This window comes from Echeneis naucrates, chromosome 14, assembly GCF_900963305.1.
Source record: "Echeneis naucrates chromosome 14, fEcheNa1.1, whole genome shotgun sequence".
In the NCBI taxonomy this organism is placed as follows: Eukaryota; Metazoa; Chordata; class Actinopteri; order Carangiformes; family Echeneidae; genus Echeneis; species Echeneis naucrates.
In genome coordinates, this window is record NC_042524.1 from 13339141 (window position 1) to 13358857 (window position 19717).

Consider the following 19717-nt stretch of genomic DNA (forward strand, 5'->3'; position numbering starts at 1 on the left):
AGTCCATTCCTGTCTCCTTCCTAAAATTACGTGGGCTGTTTCACCCCAATGCTTTTGAGATGTGGCTCAGAGATCATCACTGGCTCTTTATCAGAATCAGTCACAATTCACACATACATGCAAATGAATATTGTAGAATCACATTTTGCCTGAAACAAGTCGACTCTCTTAGGTAACAACAGTCTGAGGACCACTCAGGCATCAGCCTTCTCACTGAACTGCCATGTTCCTCATAAATGAATCCTGTCTGGCTGCTGCTTCTTGTGAATGCAGTCTTGCACAGCAGAGGGAGGGAAAGGACTGCTTAGGACCTACAGATGAGGTCCTTGTGAATATGGCTTATTTTAATGAAAAACATCAATGATGCCAATTAAATTCCAAAGTCTATTTACCTCAGTTAATTTGTAATCACCACTGATATATTTGGTGAAGAAAAATCTAATAGTTGTAAGATGCTCATTCACTCCTGTCTTTGGCCAACTGACTTGCGAAAGAAATCAATTGCATGCAGTGACCTCTGTGCAAACAAATACAAAAACATTATATTTTCAGAAAAATATTTACTATGTAAAGGAACTACATCAATAAGTACAATATAAACACGTTTTAATTTAAAAAAAAAAAACAAAACCAAAACAAAACTCTGGTAACTGACATTTATAGTGATATTTTGACATGATATACAGTCCACATGAACTTGCTATGTGGTGTATATTCTTTGTAGCACTCATTTCCCCTTCTTTCGCAGAATACTTTAAAAATGAAAATAAACTCAGCTGTGTAGAAAAATATGACTGCACACATGAAAAACAAAAACAAAACAGGGTTTCTTTAACTGTAGTAAAAAGGTGTTAGCATAGAATGTGTGATGTAGTTTAAAGATGAAAAAGTAGAGCCAAAATTACAACTAAACGAATTGTTACAAAGGAAGACATCATCTGTGACCGGTGCCTTTCAGACTGCAATAGAATAATGAATTTCGGCTGCGTGCAAATGATGTAGGATTTTCCTTTTCAGCGATCTTGATAGTTTTAGGTTCTTGCTTGATGGCACAAATTAAAATTTTCCCAATTAGTTGTCAAACATGCAGTAGTGAACATGAACCTTTTTTGCTGAGAAAAATCATGATTTAACATTTAAAATGTTGCATAATGATTGAAAGTTTTGAAATAAAAAAAATCTGAAATGTACCCAAAAGAATGATGTCACAATACAAAGATCCTGATGCTGGTGAGACTCAAACAATTATTTAACAACAGATAACCAGCAATGTGTCTGTACAACGCTCTTGACAACTGAACATTAATAAGACAGTGAAAACGATCTCTTATAACATCCACAAATAAAACTACTCTTAGAAACAAACATACTTTATCTCAGACAATTCAAATTCAAATTAAACTCAATGACACACATTATTTAGTTAAAATGCTTCTGTCAAAGCCTCGACAAAATCAACAAAAAAAGAGAGAGGAGAAAGTCCTCCATATTCACATATCACTCCCCAAACACAAAGTTAAATACTAAAACTAAAACCCCTTTCTAAATGTACAGAGTTCTTTCTTTGAGTGTTAACTAAACATAGTATCCATGTTGTGGAGAACAGTGCAGGTCAGTTCAGTAGGTTTGAGAATTATTCCTTCTTTGCCTCTGCATCTTCCTTCATCTTCTGCTCCTGCATACGACTCCGGGTGGAGCCTAGAAGAAAAATACAGATCCACAATTGTACAACTGACAGTAGAAATATGTGCAGAACAAAAACAAAAAAAGGGACTGAATATGCAAAGAAGTTTTCACTTACTCATCTCAGCAAGCTTCTGTATCAGTGTAGAGTCACCACCAGATTTGCTGTAAATTTAAATATACATTAAATGATTCAATAAAATAAAATAAATAAATGTGTTGGATTCAGTTGGACAAAAACTGAAGCTCCTTTCCCTTGATGTCTCTCTTTACTTAGTAATAATATTTAATTGCTAAAGAGCCACCTCTTCATCTTTCATTTGTGTGTGTTTAGTGTCTCTTTAAACAAAAAAAAAGTGTACATTTTTAATGACTGTTTAGTTTCTGTATAAGCTGCTTTCATGCTGGTAAAGCGGGGTGATAAAATAACATGGCAAAGAAAACGGCATCTATAACTGACCTGCCATCGGCTTCATCCTGCCCATCCATGTCAAAGCGTAACCTCTTCAGAGGCTTCGGAGAGGAGCCAAGATCCAGAGTCCTCTTAAAGGAGCGTTCGCTGCTGTTGACCATTTGGTTGATCTTCTGGAACCGACTGGACAGCTAAAGACAGAAAAAAGAAACAACAGAGCCACTGAAGAAAAGAGGCGCGGAATTTAGATTTTATTTCAATATTCTATAGAGACATACACACCCCAAAAGATTCACCAATGGATACCAGCATTCTGTAAAAGTAAACACACATGAGAAAAATCATGGGGAAACAGACTTCTCCCAAATCTATGTAAAGGTGATGCTACTTCAAAGGTGCTGCTGAATCACAGATGTTGTCTAAGGAGAACATCAAACTGCCATGATTGTAAAGAACTGACCTGGAGCGAGGAGTCATGATCCCCGGAGACATGCGAGGGCTTTTCAAAGGGGAGATGTACACATTGTTGCTGCCAGGCACACGCAGAGGTGAGTTGGGAAACTTGTAAGGGCTGCGTGGTATTTGCGGGATTGGAGAGAGTGTAGGTGGCTAGAAAAAATGTTGGAATTTGAGTTGGTAGATATGTTTAGATGGTTGCACCCATTATTAAAACTAAGCTGCAGCCATTGATGGGGAAGGTGCCTCACCCTAGTGGATGCATACTGCAGGATGTTGGTTTTCAGCTTCTGCATGAACACTTGGTTGTAAAAGACAATGATGGAGTCATAGTGGCCCTCAGTGATCAACACATGCTTAAAGGTCTGCAGCACAGTCACATGAGGAGATCCGTTGTTAAAGAAGACATAAAATCACGATTCAACAAGACGCATGGTAAAACCTACAGTCTCTTAAACAAGCATTATGAATGAAATAAAAAAAAAAAAAGTTTTATCACCTCCTGGTTGGTGTTGGGCATGTTCTTGTACGCTGTTACGATGGTCTTGAAGCGCAGATCGACACTCTTTACTTTGCATATGGCATACATGGCTGACATCATCAGCTGCAAAAATTGAGAGGCAGTTTGAGAAAAATAATAACAAAACAAATAGGAAAAACAAATATCAGGAGAGCGATGTTTTTAGAGAGAGTGAGTGAAAAAGACAAAAAAAGAGAACTGGAGAAAGCAGCATTTTGTCTAATGACCTGGTCAAGGTGACGGTCTCGCATCAGTTCATACTCGTGCTGCAGTGTGTGCTGGAAAAGTGTCCATATGATGGGCTCGAGTTCAGAGTGGGAGGACAGCAGGTAAGAACAGAGTATCTTCAGCCGTGAATAGGCCAGGCGGTATACTACAGAGACAGACCCAGAGACACAGTTAGATACAAACTGCTGCAGTGGAGGACTGTACTGAATATAGCCAACTGATTTTTTCCTCCAAATTACTTTGTTTCTTATAAGGAAACACGTCACGGACGAATGAGGACAAGATGGAGATGACTGAATTGTACATTGCAATATTACCCATTGTATTTGTGATGTGATACCGTTTTAGGTTTTGTTAGTCTTTATTATGCAAAATGTTTTGAAGGAAATATAACTGCATCAACAGAAATAAGAGCTTAAATTATATCTTACATTTTTTATAGAAGAGGCTGAGAGAATTGGACTTAGGGTGTCGTGGAGTTTGACTGGCAGCCTGTGTAGGAACCTGAGATGTGGCTGGAGAGCCGGGAGTTGCCGGGAATTCCGGAGGCAAGACACGATGGCCTGGACGCACAGGGGAAAGATATCTGGAGAAACAGTGGGGAAAGTATTGAGACTGATTGGTCCACCAACACTAGAGTGTCAGAGTAAACAAAAGTACATGGCTAATTAAAATTCTCAACAAAAGATTATAAGAGGGTTTAGAATAAAGTAGCAGATGCTCTAAAATACAAAAAGGAATACAGATGGTGACTACAACAGTTTGTTCATCAATGACTAAAAAGTGACAAATTACTACACTTGCGAAATAGTGATTTCACAACAGTGAAGAGGGTTTTAGGGTCAAAGAAGGTCTCATAGCTAAAAAACAGACAGATTGTGAGGTAACACACTCACAGGTCAGCTGCAGTGTGGTTGTGCTGCAGTGGTTGGTTGAAACTGGCCGGTGTCTCCACCTGTTCTGCTGCTCCGCCCTCATGCTCCTGTTTCAGCAGTTCAAACAGTGGGGAGCCCTGTAGAGACAAACATGATGGTTTATACACTTTACCACAGGGGCACATAAATCCTGTTCCAAATCGAAAACCCAATTAAACCCAACCACTGCGTAGCTTACCAACCTCTGTCAAGACATGAAATCATTTCACAATCAATCTACACGTAAAATCTTAGACATAGAAGAACTACTGCAGATCACATTCTACAACAACAATCACAGTGTTGTCTTATTCACAACACTTCCCTTGGTGTTATAGTTGTGTTCAATATTCAAATTTCTGGAAAGCCTGGAAGACTGACTATAAATGATGTATATTGACATATCATACCAAAGAAAGCTGAGATGAGATCAGACAGGAAAGTGGGTGTGCTTGCAACTCATCCACTTTGACTTCAGGTACAGACCTGCTACAGGTACATTCTTCACATCATACTCGTCACACCCATTTCCAAAGTACACGTGATATCTGATGCTTTGTACAACCTTCGGTGGCAGACACCACACTGTCAGATTTTCTATAGATTACTTAAATCATTGCACTCATCAGTTTTGTATTCTTTGTCTACTGATGGCAAAAGTGAAAAACCCTAAAAGCTCACACAAAACACAATGCAATCTACTGTCCAACAAATAAATCTCTACTTTTAATCCCGGAATTAATGTAACTGTGAGTCACAGACCACACTGAGTTCTGATAAAACCTCGCTATTCAAATATCAAGTGAATGAAATAAAACAGTGATGGGAGGACTTTGTCCCCAGTGGAGACTCCTCCCTCTGTTTCAATAGCCTACTAAGATATTAGTGCTGGAGCCTCTGACTTGCAGCCTGCTATAAGGCTGGTGATTTATTGTGAAGGAGGAGTAGTGTAACAACCAGCATGTCCACTGCCCCAGGGCTGCTACAGGAACAGACAGGAGAGCAAGAGAGGAGAAGAACCACTTCACTATTCACAGAGTTGAGGAGAGAGAGATGACTAGGGAAAAACATTTCAACTGTGACTGAAAGGAACACTGGACATCCAATGAGGCCAACTGATGGAAGGAACGTTGGATACCATTAGAGGTATTTTATGCAGTTGCTCTAAGCTTTTCTTCTCAGTATTTTGTAACGTAGGACCAAACAAACTTCTGCAATAATTTCACAACACAAATGACACAGTTTTTTCTGTGTTTCTCCTACCTGCTGCACATGGTTGGATTCACAAGCGGAACTTGGATTTTTATGGACGTACAAACACGCAACTTACAGGAAGGTTTTTGTTCTGTATACATCATAAGCTCACCAGCATAGCTTAAAGATGTATAACAGCAACCTACAAACCAACTACAGTGCTATGAGCGCCCCTCAGAATTACATGAGTTGTAATAAGAGCGATGAATTCAAATACCCTTTGTACAGCACTGTTTTCAGCCTGGTGTTTGTAGTGGGACTCCTCTTCAACATGGTGGCTGTGTACATTTTTGGCTGCACACTGAAGCTACGAAATGAGACCACGACATACATGATAAACCTTGTTGTGTCAGACTCTCTCTTCGTCCTCAGCTTGCCTTTCCGTATCGTTTACTTCATCAAACGTGACTGGCTCTTTGGGAGTGTGCTGTGCAAGATCTCAGTGGCCTTGTTCTACACCAATATGTATGGCAGTATTTTATTCCTCACCTGCATCAGCGTTGACCGTTTCCTGGCTATCGTGCACCCATTCCGGTCCCAGACTATTCGTACAAAGCGAAATGCCAAACTGGCCTGCTGCATGGTGTGGGTGATGGTTCTTTCTGGAAGTATACCCACAGGATTTCTTTTGGACACCACTTCACCCAAAAATGCCAACTCCTCCTCAAACTTTTGCTTTGAAAACTACTCCAAAAAACAGTGGAAGTCCGAGCTGTCTAAGGTGGTGGTGTTTATTGAGACAGTGGGCTTCATCATCCCATTGCTGGTGAATGTGTTTTGCTCAGTCATGGTGTTACGGACACTGAGGAAGCCGCAAACTATCTCCCGTGGAGGGAACCTCAACAAGGTAAAGATCTTGAGGATGATTCTTGTGCATCTGCTCATCTTCTGCTTTTGTTTTATTCCCTACAATGTCAATCTCATCTTTTATGCTCTAGTCCGCTCCAATGTCCTAAGGGGATGTTTTGCAGAATATGTGGTCAGAACAATCTACCCCATTGCTCTGTGTATAGCAGTGACCAACTGTTGCTTTGATCCAGTCATTTACTACTTCACTTCAGGGACTATTCAGAACTCCATCAAACGCAAGTCCATGGCATGGCACAATGGTACCAGGCTATTTGACAGACTACAGATGGACAGCACGCAAAGTAGTCCAAACACAACACCAAAACACCTGACTCTAATAAACATGAGATCAAAAATGCTCAATGAGTCTGCAGTGTAATAACAACTCTGTTATGTGACACAATTAATTCAGTGAGTACGGTTGGTGAGACCTGAGTTGGATCTGAAATGGCGCGGCCTTGAGGATAACAATGGTAAACACAGTGGTTACTAAGGAGTCGCTCTCAGTGTCTACTGTACAGAAATTGAGTTATGTGTTCATAAATTGTATTAGTGAAAATGACAGGTGTGTAAGCCTAGTCATGTGCACTGTGATGGAAATAAGAATTGTAATTTTTACATGCCATTGTAATTATACATGTATTCCTCAGTGCAGATTCTCCTGTTGTGAAATTATTCTTAAGCAATTGTGAGACAGTATTACGACTTTTTCATGTGCTGTGCTGTTTCTAAGAATTTGTGGCCTCACTAAGAATGTTATACACGTGAAAGAGCAGCATGTTCTATCACAGCATTTACTCTTTATACTGAAAACAAATAAAAGAGTTAATAACTTTTGTTAAAATTCTTATCTGCTACTGATTTGATGGAATGGTGTGCTTTTAATCTTTGAAAATAGCTGTATATCTGTTACCCGCATGCCTCTTTAGGTGCAACCAAATCTTTCGTCAAGACTGATGAGTCAAACTAACGTGATTAGCCAATGCCATGAATGCACAATACATGATTCAAGTTTCTGTACAGTTTACAGGTGTGGCCAACGATTTACAACTGCACTGCATGATGCAATATAGGATTACCATGGCCAATGGCCTTATCTAAAATACTGGTAGCAGGAAATGTAGGGAGGGTTAAAAACGTGCAAGAAATTCTCAACCTCCTCTGCTAATTTTCTACACCAAAAATGGAGTATGTGGTAAATTAAATTCAAGGTCAGAGGGAATTTTAAACACAAATTTTTAAAGGCCACATTTTGTAAGTTTAACAGGAAAAAAAAAAAAATCAAGCACCTAAATACCAATGGAATATGAATGCATGTGAAAAATTTGCCCCATCTTGTAAAAGCTATGCACTGCAAGACTGAGCACTGCTGGATTCCTTGTAAGAGTCAGTGCCTGAGGCTCTGCACTGACAAGAGGAGTCTCATCATCACCATGCACTGATTATAAAGATTGTGAAACTAAAGCAGGCGAGCGACAACATGCCTCCTATGAGAAATGAACATTTACAAAATACAGTACAAGGGTGGCTGCTTCAAGTAGATCCAGCTCTAGTGAGAATAAACTCTTATTTAGCCATATTTGAACACCGTACATTACAACATGTGCTGCAGCAGAGCTTACACAGGGCAGGACTGAAATATTTGTACTGCAATCATGTCTTTGTTTGAGAAAAAAAAAAAAATAATAATTTTAACTCAAGGCTGACACATTATCTGATCACTTTTTACTGTGTATGAAGATGATTTATTGAATTAAATAGTAAAAACAGACCATCCTATTTCTGCTTTTATTGATAATTGTAACTTGAAGGTTAATTTTTTGTACACAGGAGAATAAATCTAAACTGGTTATTTTTCAATTGTGTTCTTGATTTTTTTATTTTTATATATTTATATTTCAGATTGTGTAGTAAGGGGAAACTGATGTGTAAAGTTTTCATAATATGAGCCATAGTAGAATAACACTCCCTGAGTCGAGGTTATTTGGACAGAGACATTTAATTGCAGTTTTACCTACTTCCAATTTTGACTAATGAAGTTTTGCTGTCTGAGTTCGGAGTGTATTGAAAAACCTGATGTGGATATTTAGTAAAAACCCATAGTCACAAGACTCTCATTACTTTAGTTCGATTTATTACAATGCCATCAAATAATTTTTCTGGCTCCCTCAGTCATGCTCATGACGCAGCTCTACACTAAGCGCTGCTTCCATTGACATACAGGATAGATGGCTGCATTAATACTGTCGTTTTACTATAAACTGTCTGAAAATAGTGAATGATTAACTCCAATCACTAGCGTGGGTTTTTATTGGGAAAGCATAAACATGAGTCCCTCTGTGACAGAAATGAAACTCTCCTTAAATTTAATTCTAATCACAAAACTCAGTTCAAAGAGAAATCCCTAGTTGGTGATTAAACTCAGTCTCTCTAACCAATGTGACTCAGAGATAAAAAAAAAAGTGCAAAAAGAATAAATGTATGTGTGTATGTGTGTGTGGGGGTGGGGTGGGGGTGTGGGTGTGTGAGTGACAGAGAGAGAGTGGAAGATGGAACAAGGGAAAGGGAGTGGGGGGTTAGAGAGAGACCCTGGCTTGTGTGTTAGTCATCTTGTTGCTGTTATCAGTTGCTGCTCGAATGAAACCCTGATACTGGTGAGTGATAAAAATTTATCTATTTCACAACTATCGTCAGGGAGTTTTATCCACATGGATGACAATGGGTCAAGATATGGACATTTTATAAAATGAAGACAGATGTAACTGCATCAGTTTAATGGGGTTTAGTGGAAACGATGACAGTCCACAAAACTTAATATTGGAAGATGTTTTAGTATGTAATATCTTTTCTTTTGGCTTTTTAAAATAAAAACCAAATAATAGTAACTGTGATGACATTAACAGTCAGAAACTGTTACATGCTTTGCAACTCTGTGTAAAATCTGTACAGATATTTTGCAAGACTCATAGCAGCTACAATAAAATAAGAAATGAAAGTGAAATAAAAAAAGAGTTAGAGACTGAATGTGAATAGTTGCCTCATATAATTAAGGGGCTAGAAAAGAGAAATTTGTTTTATAAACCTCATCTACACATACATGTAAAAGAAGAATTTTAATGTCTATCAAATAATGATGCTTGACATACAGAAAAAAGGGACAACTGACTAAAAATTACGCTATAGCAATAGTTAATTCCTGGCTTGGTTTTTTTTCCTACTCTGAGAATTGTGAAATTAGTGGCAAATATAATTAATCATGATTTAATCATTGTCAAGTTAATAAACCCAAGCTTAACTTCATCCTCAGTGAGCACAGTTGTTCAGTTTATCAATTTCTAAAAACAGTTGATGTCAATTGATTAAAAAAAAAAAATCCTGGTTATCCTGGTTTCCTAAATGATAGCGGTATCACTCTATATGTTCTTATATACTATAAACTACAGTATAAAAAGTTTTCAATTAGCACCTCTGACAACCTCAACGAAGGCCTAACTTTACGAGTTTGTCAATATTTATTTACTGCAGGTGAACAGTATTGCATACACAAAGTGTTTCTTTTTCCCCCGCTCTGCCTGTAACAAAACCAAATGTTTGCTTGTTTTATGGGAGCAATCAAACTTTATTGACTGAAACTGTTCAACTCTCATCTTGGATATCAAACATTAATTCAGATATGTCAGCTGTAGCAGTATTACTATAATACAGGAGAGATTTTGAGTTGATGAAGACACAGGTTTAACTGTTCAAAAAAGGCTACTCACTCTGCTACCTGATACATTTTATATTAAGTTCACTTTAACTGGTCTCATTTTCTTCAGGTATTACAGCTACTGAATGGTTTTAATTGTTGGAGCATGAAATCATTTTAAGACATGGAGCTGTGGAATATGACTGATGTACCAACCAAGCCATTCTCACCTCTGTCTAACTGCACTGTGGACACCAGCTACCGCTTTACTTTTTATCAAGTGTCCTACAGTATCATCTTCCTGCTGGGGTTGGCTACTAACAGCTTGGCTCTACGCAGACTGTGTTTATCTCCCTGCACCATCAACAGCACAGCCATCTACATGATCAGTCTGTCAGCTGCTGACTTGTTTTTTGTGATCTCTCTACCTCTGAGAATCTACTACTACAACTACAGGGCTCAAGCCTTTTCCTCCAGAAGAGAGCTCAGTTGGACTTACTGCCACCTCACTTTCACCCTCAAATACATCAGCCTGTATGGGGGCATCTTCTTCCTGGTGTGCATCGCAGTAGACCGTTATTTTGCTGTTGTGCACCCACTTGCATCAACACTGCGTAGGCTCCGTGTGGCCCAGGTGGTAAGTGGGGGAATCTGGTGCCTGGTACTGGGGCTGAGTGTGACTCTGCCTCTGCTGCGCTTTGCGGCCGCTCAACAACACCAGCCCTGTCTATTGGATCCATCCTTGCAACACCACCAAACCATGATACTAGCAGCCCTGGGTCTGGTGCTGGGGTCATTTCTGTTGCCCACTATGCTACTTGTCTACAGTTACTGCAGAGTGCTGAGCGTGCTTCGCCAGCCAAGACATCGTTCTCGCAGCCAGCGCCGCATTCGCCGACACACTCTCACAATCATTTACTGGGTGCTAGGCATCTTCCTTTTGTGCTTCCTTCCCTATCACATCAACTTGCTGGGATACACCCTCACACATGTGGGGCTGCTGTCCCATTGTGGCCTGGCCAAGGTGACCAAGGCTGCACACCCTATAGTGCTGTCACTGGCCAGTTGCAATTGCTGCCTAAATCCACTCATTTACTATTTCTCCAGTAGCCTGCTGCATAAGGAAGCACACAGTGTTGGAGGCAGTTGCAGCCAGTGACACTGACTACTGATCTGTCTATTCACATTCAGTACTGTATGTGTTGCTGTATTCACTACTTTGTAAAGAACGTTGCAGGTAGCTCTATATGTGTTTAACATTTATTCTGTTATTTTGCATGAATTACAATTGATTGAACTGGTTTTGTGTTTCTCTGGAGGAGTCTGATTTTCAGTCCCATATTAGGAAATGCTTAAGTTAGAAAATTATTTTGTTCAGTAAAACTTCATCTGTGGATAGAGATGAGCATGTTCGTATGTTGTGAACACAGAATTTATGTGCATTCTACTACGTAACACTATGTAGCAATTGATATTTTAAATTAATGTGTCATTTCAGTTGTTCCTGAAGTTTAGTAAATTTTCACAAACATACAGATGGAGTGTTTTCCATTTTCCAACAAATTCTATATAATGCGTGTGTTATGTGTGTCTTATTAAAGCACTGTGAGATTATATAATATGCAAACTGCGGCAATAATGTGAGATAAAACTGACCGTCCTCCATGCAATCCTCTCCATGATGAGGTTCTCACATGTCTCCAGATGTTTGACGATATCTTTGCTCAGTGTGGGTTCAGCTTTGATGAAGCTCTCAATAACCTTGTAGAAGTCAAAGGCAGAGAGTCTGAAAACATCCAGTATCCAGGGGAAACACACATCTGCCTCAGCTGGGTCATCACCACCAGGGTTGTATCCTCCAGTCTTAAAACTGCTTTCTAATGGTGAGGAGTAAACAACATAATTACAAACTGTCACACACAAGCAGTGCAAGCATAACACTGTCTCATTAATAACTTTAAGATACAACACATTGAGTTATGAAATTGTATGCAAAAAAGTCTGTTGTTAATTCATTAGCAAATTACATGACACACCTCCATATGTTGCCATGACCACCTCCAAAGCGCAGGCCATAAGTGATGTGTGGAATGTGGAGTCATTGAGAAGTTTACTGAAATGGAAATGATATGACGCAACTCAATGCAAAAAATGCTTGATTACACATTGAAACAACAAAAGTATGCCTGCATTTCCAAAGTTCAGCTAAAGGGTAAGTGAATACACTGAGGGTGACTGACCAACACATATAAAAGATATATTCACCTGAAATTTTGCACAGACAGCCTCTTCTCTTCCTGCACAATGAAAAAGATAAATATTATCATGCAGTGAAAAAAAAAAAAAAAAAGATGAAAGGACATCACTTCAGGCAGTAGCTATGATATAATATGTATACAGTAATCCCTCAACTATCGCGGGTGTTCCAGAACGCCCTGCACTATGTGAAAATCCGCAAAGTAGAAACAGGATTGGCTAAAGTGATTCATCAGGGTATTGTAATGTATTTTTTTTATATATATTTTTATATATTAAAAGCTTTTATAAAGCTCCCACGCACTCTTATAAACCTTTTCTACACTCTTAAACACAAATAAACATGCTGAGCGATGTTGCAGACGTGCGTAGGAAGCAAACTGAGCGGCGTGGGATGATGAAAGCTAGGATGCTGGGAATTGAGGCTGCGGTCACTAAGCCAATCAGTGCCCCCGATACTGAACAGCATGCTCTCATAGGTCATGTCGCCTCTTCCGCCAATAGTGTGGCATGTATGAAATCATCTGGGAAGACGAAACCAAATTTCGATCGGCTGCAGAAACCTGCGATGTGCCAAGCGAACCATGATATTGATTTACATTGAATATTTTTTTAAATCCACAATGCACTGAAAGCACGAAAGGTGAACCGGGATATAGCGAGGGATTACTGTGGATGTATATTTGTGATATGTTATGATATCTATTTTGGGAAACCTGGAAAAAAAAGAAAGAAAGAAACTGATGGAAAATTACAGTAATGATGCAAAATCAAACAAGTCACTCACTGATTTCAGCATTTCCTCCATGACTTTATAATATAGTCTGACTCCAAGGGTGAATCTCTGAGAGGAGAAAGAAAGATGTAAGTTAAACATTTTTATCATTTAAAGTGGCACATGGTGATCTGGAGTTTGAGCTCATACCTGCTTGCCAAGTATGACACAGCGTGGGCCGACTGCCTGACCAAATCTTTGGCTGAACGTCTGCTCGAGTGTCTCCAAGCGCTTCAGCACGTCCTGTGTTGGGTCCACAGTGCAATTCTGACGACAGCAAAGAGCAAACCAGGAAAAGTTATGGGAGCAAGATGCAGGTTAACAGAACATTTAATACATAATGGTAGGGACCCACTTTAAAATATTTGTCCAGGTTAGTAGATGGCTGGTCCCCAGTGGAGATGAGCTCACCCCTCAACTGTTGAATGGAGGTCATGGCAGCTCTGATAGGGCAAAATAAAGATCAGACAAACTCAAAACTATTTGTACCATGAAATGTACCTAATAAACTATGACCAAGGTACACCCTGGAAAGGTCTCCAGTCCATCGCACGGCCAACACACAGAGACAGACAGAGACCAACAACCACTTACACTCAGACCTACAGACAGTTTAGAATCACCAGTTAAACCAAACATGATGTCTTTGGATGGTGGAAGTAAACCAGAGTACCCGGAGAAAGCCCTCACAAGCACAGGGAGAACATACAAACTACACAGAAAGGCCCCAGGCTGCGAACCGAACCAGCAACCTTCTTGTTGTGGGGCAACAGTGCTAACCACTATACCGCTTATATTAATTTCATTCATAGAAACATTTAATTAAAATTCATTTAATGTTATTAATTGGCCACTAATATTTGTAAATACTGGCTTTTATACCAAGTAACTACCAGCGATGGCACATTTTTGCCTTTTTTTTATGTCTGTAGAACAAAGACAAAAAATTGTTGGGTTAAGAATGCCCCAAATCATTTGAAATCACAAGGGCGAGGCTGCCTTCATTGTTTTTTTTCACACAAGTGGATTAAATGATTTCACCTGAAAACAGCTTCAGTACCTCTGTGCTGGGTAAACAATAAACATGATTAAGAACAGGCGGCTAACTCCTAATCTTTCACCTGATTGGAGTTTGTGGAGGGATGAGTATAGTTTCTTCATCCGGCAGGTTCTTCTTTGGCGTTCTCTCCTCCTGTGATCTGAGTGCAGGGAGACATTATTTAATACCTTTCACTAAATTTTAAAAAAAGATGTCTAACAACATTAAACCAATCAATAATGAAGAAAACCAATTACATCTCGACTTTAGGCACGAGAACAGTCTCATCTCCATCAAAAAACAGTCGTCCATCAATGTCTCTACTTTTGAGGTAGTTTTCTTCATATTGTTGGTCAAGTTCGTTCACCTAGGGTGACAATAAACAGTTGAGGTTACATGCAGTCAAGATGATTCCCAGATACACAAAATGAACACCATCACTTTATCACAGTTGGATCCAATAGTTTGAATTTTCTCCACAATAACAGAAAACATGATACTGCAAAGGAATCAGATGCGAGGGAACTGACACTTTGAGATTCCTAAACTACCTGAGAACTGTGTCACCACAAATTTACAACCTGTGAGTAACATTTACTTGGCTTGAATCTAATAGCCATAAAGACAGAACTCTCACAACTCTTCTCATGAAAATCAGACAGGTCTCATCACAACTTATGTGTGCAGTCCTTGTTGAACTACAAAATGTATCTGGAGATTATGTGATTACATTAATGCCAGGTTACGTTTAATACATTTATAAAAACATAAACATCTCTCTGAAACAAGTCAGACACATCTATGTCAAAATTACACTTCATGTTAGATAATGTTTGTTTTTTTTTAATTAATCTAAATACTTCTTAGGTCAGAACAACAGAGCAACATTATGACATGGAATACTCTTATACAAATGACACGTTCACTCATCTGACTGTTACTGGGGTAATTTAACAGCAAAATAAATATGCCCAGTATCTTTCTTCAGAGAAGTGTGTCAGTGTGAGCAAACAATAGCATCCTGTCTTCGCTGCTGTAATACCTGCCTCTGCAATATCCCACTTGGCACACTACAAAGGATCACTGCGTGAGTACACATTTTCTTGACACCATGTATGTGAAAACAAACTAAGAGCAGCAAAGAGAATGATCACCAGCCGTCAGACACTTAAATATTCAACAATGACAACAGCAAGCTGTAAAAGATAACTAATGGAACACTATGTGCAGAACAGACAGACACCAAACACTAGAGCAGGTGTTATGACAATTACAGCCCCTACCTGAGGGAAATCTGGGGATCTTGAAAGATCCAGTGAGTCCAGGAAAGCAGAGAAACTGGTCTGGTATACATTCTTAACCTGCAAGTATGATTGCCATAGAGCACAAATTATGCCTAAGTAAACAAAGGCCATAGAAATTTGTTAATGTTTGTTAATGTGCAATACAAGAAGAAGAGGAGAGCTCAAACCTCGTCTGCATTGCATCCATTCTCTTTGCTCAAAGTTTCAAGAAGCTGTACATCCACCTCTGGCTCTGGAGGTCGGGATTTGACTTTGCTCTGATTTCGACGAGATGTTCTTGTAGGAGGGTTTTGGACTTTACTGATGGATGATTCTGAGGAAAATGTTCAAGAAATTGGAAAATCTAAAACTGACAGTTACACCGAATCTGTGATGGTGAGATGGCAATTCCTATTTTCCATGGCTGAGGAACATAACTGACTGATCGATTACCATACTATCAAAACATGGTTCTTTAATATACTTGATATATATATATTTTTGAACAAATAATAGATTACATTGGGATTTAATGCCACATCTACATTGTGACTCAAAAATATTTTTCAATTTATAAAGACATTCTTCCACTTGGACTTAATCTCAAGGATAAAGGCTTACTGTAAAGAGGCTGGAGAAGGTCTGGAGGGCAGCGCTTGATAAATAACTCCAGTGTACAAAGCAGCAGCTGGAATGATATGACCAGGTCATCCTCCATCTGCAAGACCCTTCCTGTAGATAGCAGAGATACAGTAATGAGCAACACCATCACATTACATCTGCTAAAGATTAGAGACAACAAAGCTGTAATGGTGAGGAGGAAAACTTTCCAATCCATATGAGCTCTACAGCTGAGAATGGAGAAGGAAGGAAGAATGGAAAGATGAAGCTGAAGCAATATGAAAAGTATTCCATCAAGTGTGTTTACAGCTTGAGCTTGCATGTTTTTCTTCTTCTGTGTTTAATGCAATGTGTTTAAGGGCTTAACATACCTTTGGCCAAAAGAAACATGGTCCAGCAGCTCCGTATGGTCTCCCTCTCCCTTGTAAGTCAGACATTGAACTGTTAACCTTGCGCTAGCATCACAGTTTTAATAGGCATGCAATTATCAAGCAAAAGGCAATAAATATATTCAAGACTAAAGTTTCCAACTTACTTGCCATCAGAAACCAGTGCAAAGATTTTCTTGCAGCTCCTGAATGAAAACAATTAGAGAGTTCCGTGTCAATTTGGCCACAAACATTTCTTATAGCTCTTGCTGAATCGAACACCATAAGTGAAAGGATGTCTTGACTCACTTCTCAAATCTCTGGTAGAGAGCCAGTGTCACATCGTACTTCTTCTCTAGTCTTGAGAGTGCTGAATTCACCTTGGTGCTAATTGTGTCCAGGTTCACATCCAGTTTCCTCACCAGAGCTGTAAATTGCTTTACACTACAAGAACAAGAAAGAACTTAAATAAATGTGTTTACACGAGAACTCAAAGAAAATTTACCAAAATTTAGTAAATGCAGCTTTAATTTAAACGATAGGATTTTTTTTTTTTTTAATTCGTTTAAATATTACTGCTAAAACAAATCTTCAAAGGGAAAATGCCTGAGATTTTTGTTTGAATACCACACATAATTTTACATTCTCTTTCTTTGTACCGGAGAAGTGAAAAATATAAAAGTATTGGATTTCTACATGTAGAACTTAAAAACAGCAGTTTTCTATTGTAAAAAGCATCCTGAACAAGTTATACTTGGGACAAAATATACTCCTGACTAAAGAATCAAACTGTTTCACCATATGCAAACAGAAATCTCTGTAATAACCTCATTGTGCTCAGATCAGTTGTCCATTATCTCTACAGTGAATGTCTATTGAGATCAGTGATATTGCAATTCAAGCCCTGTGAATGCTGCCACTTTTTGTCAATAGCACACTGGGAGCACTTACTTCAGATTGACTGCTTTGAGAACCTGAGTGAAGGTGAAACAGGCAACATCCATGTCTGTCACAGTCACAAAGAGACAAGCCCCCCACAGCCTTGTTTGACTGTCCTGCAACAAAATGTAAAAAATTATAAATGTTTGGAATCCCTGAGAATTTATATGAAGACCTGGTGGAATATGACTGAAATAAGAATACAATGTATCGGATACAACAAACAAATTTTGCATGACCAAAAAGAAAAAAAAAAACACATTTTAATTGTTCTAGACTGTATACATTTCCTTATAACAAGGATGACGAAAAAATATTAAACATTTAATAGACATGTTGCAGAAAAAAACTACATTATCCAGAGCTTTGTCAAGTGTGACTTAAGTATCACACAGACTGGGCCGCACCACAAGACTGGATTACCATGTCGGGCACAGTTAGGACAACATGAATTAGTGACAGTGTTAAGTGTGCATAAACATCTTAGTTATTTGAATTATCCTTCTAAGGTCCAAAAATCTGTGGTGTTGTGTTACAATGTCTGTACGAGGATGATGCAGTTAAAGCTGTTTGACAAGCATCACTGATATGGACTGGTTGGGGTTTGGGCGCTATAATGACCATTTGATTGTGACCCAAATGTGGGGATGGCGAGTGAGCTGTTTCCAAAGGGGAGTCTTTTGTTTTTTCACTTGGTAGTGCAATATGATGACCTCTCAACAGGACAACCAGAAGCAACTTAAATACATACAGGGACTTCATCCAGGGACTCTTGGACAGTCTTCCACAGGGTCCAGGCTCGGTCACACACCAGGCCAGTAACGTGAAGGCTCTTGCACAGGGTCACAAACTCAACATCTTTGTCTCTGTGTCTGCAGGATGGAAAGCAGTGATCAGTGTTACGGACCTCACAAACATGGCTCCCCGTGCAGGTGTATGTTCATGTTATAACAGAGTCACACCACGTAACTACGCATGATGGTGGTCAGTTTGTAGTTGCTGACAGCTGGTAGTTGTTGTTAAAGGCCGTAACAGCAAACCGGCGTTAGCCCCAGAATCAGGCCTGGGTCCGCCGGGGCAGCTAGCTACGGCTGGTCACGGCTAATAAAACCAGCATCAGCTGGACGGTGGAAAGACTTTTAGCAGACGAGCTGAGTAACTCTGAGACTCTTACTTTTTAAGAGACAACTCTGGACTGTCCTTCTTGTCTGGAGAGGAATTTTCAGCAGCGGGCTTCAGCCCCTTGGTCTGTGTCGTCCCAGAGTTCCGCTTTTTAGGTGGCATCTTGGTTTCCCGTTAGCTAACGGACTAAAAGTAAACTTCAATGCGGAAATACGCCTTTAAAAGCGGTAAATAATGTTGACTAAGTTTAAATCCCGCTGCACGAGTTCCGTAGCAACAATGCAACAAAACCCCAGTGACTTCCTGAAAGCGCGTGTGTTGGATCTGTACCACGGAAGCGAGCGGCGGGAGCCAGCTGCTCTCCGCAGGCGGACACAGTCCTCTGAAAAATCAAATAAATGGCTCGGGTTGGTTGTTCCGCATCTCCATTTGAACCAGGAGATGTGGCTCATATCATTAAACAAGCCGTTAATGGCGTAGTGTATGTCTCCGGTCCTCTGCGGTGATTCACGAGCCACTGGGTGAGTTCAGGCCCGTCACGTGACACGCAGAAAACGAACGAACCCAAACCCACGAGACGAAAACGCGGGAAAGTTGTTTACGCAACATCCGCTCTTTTGCATATATCCCGCCATCCAGCCGGGCTACAAAATGTTTCTCTGCTGCAAACACCGTGGAGGAGAGAAGCGGACGACTGATCACCAAACAGTTATTACAGTGTGCAGCAGATGTGCAGACCTGTTTTCATATTACTGCGCATTTTCTCACTTAACAAAGGATAATCTTTTCTCTTCGGTCAATGTAAAAATGTCTCATAAATGTTTCATAAATTATACTATGTGGTCACCATGAATTAAATATACCTAAAACACTTTAGTCTGTGCATTCATTGCCCTCTAGAGGTACGAATCAGGTATTGTTCCAAATAATAGACTTATAATATATATATATATAAAGGACTAAACAAAAAATCACAGTAGGTTATCTAAAACACTTTCGATATTTTGCCTGCAACAAATTCAATTTAATTGCAATATCGTGTTTTGTGTGTGTATTGGATGCCTTACCAACGGGCTAACACTTAATATTCACAAGAAACTTAGTTTCCAAACAAATATTCTTGAGGGAACTCTCAAAACGAATGACAAATAGGGTTAGCTGATGTTTTGTCCATATATACATATGCATATATAAATATCCAATACAGATAATAACTCAGCAATAATTGTAATAATGATCATAACAACACTGCCTCTACTGATAATAATAATCATCACTCCCAAAGCAATTACTGGATAAAGATATGAAGA

The 19717-nt window shown here is 39.4% G+C and overlaps 2 protein-coding genes across 3 annotated transcripts; one reads left to right on the plus strand and one right to left on the minus strand.

Moving 5' to 3' along the window:
• Positions 1-591: 591 nt before the first annotated feature.
• rb1 (retinoblastoma 1) lies at positions 592-18909 on the minus strand. The gene is made up of 27 exons (XM_029518941.1): positions 18460-18909; positions 18037-18157; positions 17298-17401; positions 16656-16790; positions 16514-16552; positions 16350-16399; positions 15979-16089; positions 15546-15691; positions 15358-15435; positions 14332-14441; positions 14157-14234; positions 13391-13478; positions 13186-13302; positions 13048-13104; positions 12270-12301; positions 12041-12117; positions 11661-11881; positions 4196-4311; positions 3731-3885; positions 3299-3444; positions 3051-3155; positions 2803-2916; positions 2556-2704; positions 2378-2408; positions 2144-2286; positions 1802-1848; positions 592-1698 (listed from the first exon to the last, which is right to left on the minus strand). The coding sequence occupies exons 1-27, from the start codon at positions 18567-18569 to the stop codon at positions 1634-1636; spliced, it is 2745 nt and encodes a 914-aa protein (XP_029374801.1). The 5' UTR covers positions 18570-18909; the 3' UTR covers positions 592-1633.
• On the plus strand, positions 5121-7640 carry LOC115053999 (lysophosphatidic acid receptor 6-like). 2 transcript variants are annotated; one of them, XM_029518942.1, is made up of 2 exons: positions 5121-5359; positions 5503-7640. In XM_029518942.1, the coding sequence occupies exon 2, from the start codon at positions 5595-5597 to the stop codon at positions 6693-6695; it is 1101 nt and encodes a 366-aa protein (XP_029374802.1). In that variant the 5' UTR covers positions 5121-5359; positions 5503-5594; the 3' UTR covers positions 6696-7640. The 2 variants fall into 2 exon arrangements, with proteins under 2 accessions (XP_029374802.1, XP_029374803.1); XM_029518943.1 differs by having other exon boundaries at positions 5121-6314; positions 6406-6566.
• Positions 18910-19717: the final 808 nt, after the last annotated feature.

Coding starts and splice junctions, on each gene's coding strand:
- LOC115053999 (XM_029518942.1), top strand. CDS start 5,595: ATGTATAACAGCAACCTACAAACCAACTACAGTGCTATGAGCGCCCCT.
- rb1 (XM_029518941.1), bottom strand. CDS start 18,569: ATGCCACCTAAAAAGCGGAACTCTGGGACGACACAGACCAAGGGGCTG. Junction 16,400..16,513: donor GCACTGGTTTCTGATGGCAA/GTAAGTTGGAAA, acceptor CTGACTTACAAG/GGAGAGGGAGACCATACGGA. Junction 3,886..4,195: donor AACCACACTGCAGCTGACCT/GTGAGTGTGTTA, acceptor CTGTTTCTCCAG/ATATCTTTCCCCTGTGCGTC.